At 44.4% G+C, this 7,500-nt stretch overlaps 1 protein-coding gene across 3 annotated transcripts in view; it reads right to left on the bottom strand.

The window, feature by feature from the left end:
• stim2b (stromal interaction molecule 2b) overlaps positions 1 to 7,500 on the bottom strand; it is a 154,903-nt gene that overhangs the window by 68,562 nt on the left and 78,841 nt on the right. For all 3 annotated transcript variants that reach the window (XM_063186623.1, XM_063186625.1, XM_063186624.1), the window contains one exon: positions 3,787 to 3,917. In XM_063186623.1, the coding sequence (XP_063042693.1) occupies positions 3,787 to 3,917 (131 nt within the window). The remainder of the gene's footprint in view (positions 1 to 3,786; positions 3,918 to 7,500) is intronic.

The following is a 7,500-nucleotide window of genomic DNA, read 5'->3' as shown; positions in this document are numbered from 1 at the left end:
CCGCCCTCTACCACCCACCATATCCCCCTCCCTTCTCCAGTCCACCCCCTCCCACCATTACCCCATCACCCATTACCCACCAACCGTCACCCTCCTCCACCATCACTACGCACCCACCTCGTACCCGAAAGGCCCTGTGCCAGAGTAAACGTCCAGGGCTGATGCCTTGACCAGCCATGAGCAACCAGAGGATCCAGACATCACACGCAGGAGATGGGAGTATCTCTCACACGCACTCACTCACTCACTCTCTCTCTCTCTCTCTCGCCCTCTCTCTCACTCTCGCACTCTCTGTCTCTCTCTCTCTCTCTCTCTCACTCTCTCTCTGCATGTTCCATGAGAGGAATACAGTATCGCCACAGTAGAGCTCCGTGGCTGGCCGGATTGCAAATCCATGCAATGCCTGTTCATAGTTATTTCAGGATAATAACTGTTTGTTTTTAGTAACAACAGCAAAATAACCATACAGTTTCCAGTGCATTGTGTGTGTGTGTGTGTGTGTGTGTGTGTGTGTGTGTGTGTGTGTGTGTGTGTGTGTGTGTGTGTTTGTGACACAGCACTCCACAGCACACAAGTGAACACTGCACACTGCACACAACGAAATTGCATTTATGCCTCACCCGTGCAAGGGGGCAGCCCTCAGTGGCGCCCCATGGGGAGCAGTGCGGTGGGACGGTACCATGCTCAGGGTACCTCAGTCATGGAGGAGGATGGGGGAGAGCACTGGTTGATTACTCCCCCCACCAACCTGGCGGGTCGGGAGTCGAACCGGCAACCTCTGGGGTGCAAGTCTGACGCCCTAACCGCTCACCCAAGACTCTGTGTGTGTGTGTGTGTGTGTGTGTGTGTGTGTGTGTGTGTGTGTGTGTGTGTGTGTGTGTGTGTGTGTGTGTGTGTGTGTGTGTGTGTGTGTGTGTGTGTGTGTGTGTGTGTGTGTGTGTGTGTGTGTGTGTGTGTGTGTGTGTGTGTGTGTGTGTGTGTGTGTGTGTGTGTGTGTGTGTGTGTGTGTGTGTGTGTGTGTGTGTGTGTGTGTGTGTGTGTGTGTGTGTGTCAACAAAGTGTCCCCGTGCTGCGAGTCATCAGGGTGTCACCACAATGCACTGGAAACTATGGTTATTTTGCTGTTGTTACTAAAAACAAACAGTTATTACCCTGAAATAACTATGAAATAACTATGAAATTAACATGAAATTACTACCTTATTAGCGATCCGTAAAATAAAGTGTTATCCACACGCAAACACATGCCAACATGAACTGCAACTACATTCATATGTCACTGATACAAACACACACACACACACACACACACGCACACACACACGGCAACATGAACTGCAACTGCATCCATATGTCACTGACACACAAGCACGCACACACACACACACACACACACACACACACACACACACACACACACGATGAATAAAAGGACAGATAGAGAGTGGTATCCATGTGTATCTTGGCACAGCACTGTACAGTGTAACATGTCCATGCCAACTGCTGCAATGTTCATTCATTGAACGTTGTGACCGATTTCATTGTGGCACATTCAATATGTCTATAGTACGCCAAAACTGAGACTTGCACCTCCAACTATGCTGCTAAATGCTGCTACTTGACCACTGGACTATAATGGACCATGTTGGGCGGTACAGTCTGACTTTTTTTTGTATTCCACTATTGGACTGGACCTGTACTACCCCACAAGAACACACACACACGCACGCACGCACGCACACACACACACACACACACACACACACACACACACACTGTACCAGGGACTGTACCTTACATGCACTACCTCAGTCCTGGAACATAAAGACAATACAACATGCTGCTACAATGCTGCTACCCCATCTACTACCTGTATTGTTAGTATACTGTTACTTCACTGTTATTATTTCTATTATTGTAATGTCTACATTCTATATGTATCTATGTATATGTTCAGTGTTCAATGTTAAATGTTGAATGTTAAATGTTAATTTGTACTGTATTTATTATTGACCACTATTGTACCAGTCCATCACTGTTACCTGTCCTGTCTTGCACTTTATGTCAGTCTGTAAAATGTCAGTTTTGTATATGTCTTGTATATGTCTTGTCCTGGCATTCATTTGTCCTTGTATGTCTTGTGCATATGAATACAGTGACAATAAAAGCTGACTTGACTTGACTTGAAAAGAAAGAACTTAACCGCACACTTTCTTGACTTTATGCTCATTTATTTAGAGCGAACAACGCGTTTCGCCTCTGTGCGTCATGAGGTTCGCTCAGGCATATGTCTATATTACCCTCACAACAATACTTCTACCAACAATCAACGCTTCAGAAGTCCACAAGATGGCACACAACTGCCTTCATCTTGAGAGAAATAGCAAAAACTAGAGGAGACCGAAGGGGTTTCTTACGTAATACCACTAATAAATAAACGAAAATGTGCTACACACACACATACACACCCACACGCAGCAACATTGTTCTGTCAGACCATTAAACTACTTGGCCGAGCGAGCTCCTGAAAGCACATTCACCACAGCATCCACTAAATAGGCACACATACACAACAACACATACTCACAACAAACTATCCCATCAAAAACACATTCATTAGCAGTTCACCCAAAAGCACAAGAATGAATTGGTGTTTACACGCTCCTGAACATGCTGTAACATGTCTTATGTCCTTGTGCTGTGTTGACTCCCAGGTTCCTGTCTTGATGTTGTTTTTATTAGCCTATTTGTTGTCTGTCCTGAATGTTTTTAAAGTAATTTCCCCTTGGGGACAAAAAAACTGAACTGAACTGAACTGAAATGAACTGAATTAAGGATCTGGCCAAGAATCCTTGCGTTATTCCCCAGAAAGTAAAAAAAAATTATATATATATATATATATATATATATGAAGAGTTCAGATGCAAAACCCCCTAAGTGCCTTTTCAGAAATGAATCTTAATTAATTTTATTTAATACAAAGCTATCATAATTGCATTTTATTTATGTAATATAACTATTTATATGTATTATCAAGTACATTAATGTAAACCAAACCAACAACGGGGTTCTCTAAAAATATAGAAGTGCAGGTCTTCAGAAATGGAGTTAGGGGGTTTTGCATCTGAACTCTTCATATACGCTACATTTCTTGGGCCTATTTTGCCTTTATTTTGGATAGGACAGTGGAGGAGAGACAGGAAATGAGTGGGGTGAGAGACATGGGGAAAGGTCAGCAAATGACCCCTGCCGGAATCGAACCCAAGTCACTGGCGCAGTAACATAGTGCCGTACTGTTAAGCCACGGCAGGGCCTTCCCCAGAAAGTTGATGGTACTCAGTCGGAGACGATGTTTAACCCCTTAGCGCAGAGCCTATGTTATAACCTTACTGGCACCAAAATTGTAATGGCTATGTCTTAATCTGTTACTTAAGGCTCTCGGTACCGTAATAGCAATGTTGTCCCCATCTGCAGTAAGAGGTTAAGTGTTCTGTGCTTTTTGTGTGAAGGGTACTATAAAGTGTCACAGAGTGGATGCTGACCATACCACTAAGTAAAACAACATATGAAAACGATTGTTGTGTTTACGCAGCCGGGCAGCCGGGCAGCCGGGCAGCCGGGCAGCCGGGCAGCCGGGCAGCCAGGCAGCCGGGCAACCGGGCAGTCGGGCAGCCGGGCAACCGGGCACAAAAATCATCATCACACACACACAGACAGAGAGACAGCAAAATGTTTTGATAGCCAGGCTTACACAGGCACAAAAACAGCAAAAAATGCCACTTCTTACCTCAACACTCTCGTTGACTTCAATGCCTCCATCGTTGTCGTCGTCTAGCTGCTTGTGGATGTGGCGTAGCGCATCCAGACTGAAGCGGTCCGCCTCGGTCATACAGGGGGGAATCACCGTCAGGCAGGGGTCTAGACAAACAACGAAAGAGCAGTCATGGGTAAGCGGTTAGGGCATCAGACTTGAAGGTTGCCGGTTCAACTCCCGATCCGGCAGGTTGGTGGGTGGAGTAATTAACCAGTGCTCTCCCCCATCCTCCTCCATGACTGAGGTACCCTGAGCATGGTACCGTCCCGCCGCACTGCTCCCCAGGAGCGCCACTGGGGGCTGTCCCCTTGCACGGGTGAGACATTAATGCAATTTCGTTGTGTACAGTGTGCTGTGGAGTACTGTGTCACAATGGGAGTAGGAGTTTCCCAATTGGGCTTTCACTTTCGGCTTTCAAAAACAAAACACACCGTCAGGCAGGGGTCTAGACCAGTGTTTCTCAACCAGGGTGCCGCGGAAACGTGGCTGATAAATAAATTATGTACTATAATACATTTAATGCTTAGTCAGTGGAATCTTTCATCTGTCATTTACGCACAATGAAGTAAATTTAGGTCGCCCCAGTAAGTTGCAACTTTGAACGTAGCTTGTGTGACGTCTCCAAATGTGTTACTTTTCTAAGCTTGTGTGGTATCGGATACGATGCCATGTCATGGCTTGTGTATTTGGGGTAAAAAGGTTGAGAAACACTAGTCTAGACAAACAACAAACACAAAACACACCATCAGACAGGGATCTACACAAACAAAAGACATATCAGCATCTGTAAGTCACTGTAAGAGGGCTGTGGTGTGTGTGTGTGTGTGTGTGAGTGTGTGTGTGTGTGTGTGTGTGTGTGTGTGTGTGTGTGTGTGTGTGTGTGTGTGTGTGTGTGTGTGTGTGTGTGTGTGTGTGTGTGTGTGTGTGTGTGTGTGTGTGTGTGTGTGTGTCCGCCTCCCTCTTACAGGGGAGGGGAATCACCATCAGGGTTTAGACAAACACAAAATAAACACATTTAATCACTGTAAGATGGCTGTTTTTAGTCATATCTCACAATAGCACAATTCAAAAGTCATTTTGTCATTTGCAAATGGGATGTTGAATGGGAAAAAAGGCCCCCAAAAGTTTATCTGCCTTGGCTGAAGCTTTGTTTTCTCTATTGAGGTGGGGCACTGGGGGAGAAATAGGGCCCGGGCACTTTTGACTTACAGGGGGCTCTCATAAATAGTGGCGCAGAATTGACTCACTGGTGGGCCCTGCACCCTCGTGGGTCCTTGTTTTAAGACTCTAATTGTTTTTGTTTTTGTTTTTTACATTTCAGAAAATAGAGGCCCATGTGGGTGCGGGGCCCACCATGCCAGAGAAATGCCCGCCATGCCAGAGAAATGCCCGCCATGCCAGAGGGCCAGTCCAGCCCTGAGCATCAGTGAAGCACGAGGTCACAAGCAGAAGGAGAGGAGCGGAGGTACTAGTTTGAAATGGACCCATTGAATTGGACAGCTGGGACACGGAGTCCAGCAAGTGTCACACACCAGAGCAGCACTCAAGGAGAGTCACCAGTTGTGCCACAAATGACCCTCCACACACACACACACACGCACATATGCACGCACACATACAAACATACACACGCGGACACACTCTCTCTCTCTATTTTGTCTGTCTCTCTCTCTCTCTCTCTCTCTCTCTCTCTCTCTCTCTCTCTCTCTCTCTCTCTCTCTCTCTATTTCATGACATTGTGCTGTGCGTGTGTGTGTGTGTGTGTGTGTGTGTGTGTGTGTGTGTGTGTGTGTGTGTGTGTGTGTGTGTGTGTGTGTGTGTGCGTGTATGTTCTCCATGCCTATGCAACCTTCACTGGACATTCAGTGATCACGGCCCCCCTTTACATACACACATGTAATCATGGTACAAACATATGTACACATACATGCAGGCATGCATGCGCACACACACACACACACACACACACACACACACACACACACACACACACACACACACACACACAAAAACACACACACACACACACACACACACACACACACACACAGAAGGCTATCTCATTTGTTGGGCCTGATGATCAACAGGAAAGCCCTTTCATGTTTCTCAAAGAAAGAGAGAGAGAGATAGTCTGAGCGAATTAGGTTTGAAGGTGGAAGTAAATAAAGCGAAAGCATATTAGGTATCAATCTTTCCGTAATTTTATACAGAATAAGAATTTCAGGTGCCTACAGCACAGATTTGTACAGAAAAAAAGTTATTCAGCTTTGAATGTAACACATTATAATGCATTTTGGGCTAAAATCATATGATGTCACCAATAGGTATATTAGCTGATATCTTCCATACCAGTGAAAGGATCTTTTCCAAACTTGGTATATTTACTCACCATAAGTTCTTGATGAAAGTAGGAGGAGTTAATGTCTCAGGGGTCAAAGGTCAAGGTCACGCAAGGTCATACTTGACATAAAATATCTGTTTTTTACCTCTCAAATGTATTGAAAGATTGTTATTAAACCCACAACAGCTCATCAACCCTATACATAAACTGATTAGGCATTAAAGGTCATAAGGTCAAAAGTAGAGGTCAAAGGTCATGAGGTTACCGCTTAATGTAGCTCACATCTTACAGTAACAGCTTAAAGTATTAACATGTGAATTGACATAAAAAGACAAAGACACTGATTAAAACACAATGGAGTTTATTTTCTATATCAAAATAACAGTTGTTTCAACCTTTACATCAGTGTTTCCCAACCAGGGGTACGTGTACCACTAGGGGTACGCGAGCACACTGCAGGGGGTACTTGGAAACATCATGTAATTTTATCAAATACATGTAGCATGGTTACATTGGGATAGAGAAAGAGATATAGAACTTGACTTAGGGGGGTACTCATGGCACAACGAAAAGGCTTGGGGGTACACAAGACAAAAAAGGTTGAGAAACTGCTTTACATCATATGTTCATGCAGTTGTCTTTGAAAATCAAAATAATATGCTTTTATAAAACTCCAAACATCTGCACTAGTACAAGATTTAAAGTAATAGTTTCAGTTCATAAGTGATGTAATAAAACCCAATCCCTATAACAAACCTTCAGTACATCAAAAACAACATGATAGCTCATTTTAAACAAGCTTACTGTAGTAACAGAAGTTTGCATATATGTTGCAGAAGTGGTGTCGCATCCTCCCCAGGCATGAATGAAGAGCACGTGTTCCTTGATGGACTGGTTGGCAATTGAAACATCACGCATATTCCATACTTGATCTTCTCTTTTGCCAACCTCAAAGCCATTTCAGCTATCAAAACATCTGCGTCGCCATCACTTGCTGTTACGACAATCTGATGTTCTCTCAATTCCTTGGCCAGCTCATTTATGAACTTGCATTTATTGGACTCATTTCTGAAAAATGCCTCTTGTGTTACTTGAACAATTGCATTACTGCTTATGTTTGGGGCTATCTTTGCAGATCTCCTCAAGTGCTCATGATCTTTGGTTGAGGGGCCACTTTCGTAGCCATCAAAGGCCACATGACATTGTCTATACTTTGTCTTCAGATAAGATGCATACCGGTAATGTTGAAACAACTCCTGAAAAGTCTGCCCAGGTATCCACTTCAGCCTATGCAGTAGGGCTCCTCCATCAATTATGGTCTTTGATCCACTTGATAACTTTTGTTT

Source organism: Engraulis encrasicolus, chromosome 21 (assembly GCF_034702125.1).
Source record: "Engraulis encrasicolus isolate BLACKSEA-1 chromosome 21, IST_EnEncr_1.0, whole genome shotgun sequence".
Classification (NCBI taxonomy): domain Eukaryota; kingdom Metazoa; phylum Chordata; class Actinopteri; order Clupeiformes; family Engraulidae; genus Engraulis; species Engraulis encrasicolus.
Note: the sequence above shows the minus strand (reverse complement) of the source record. Positions and strands in the feature narration are given on the sequence as shown.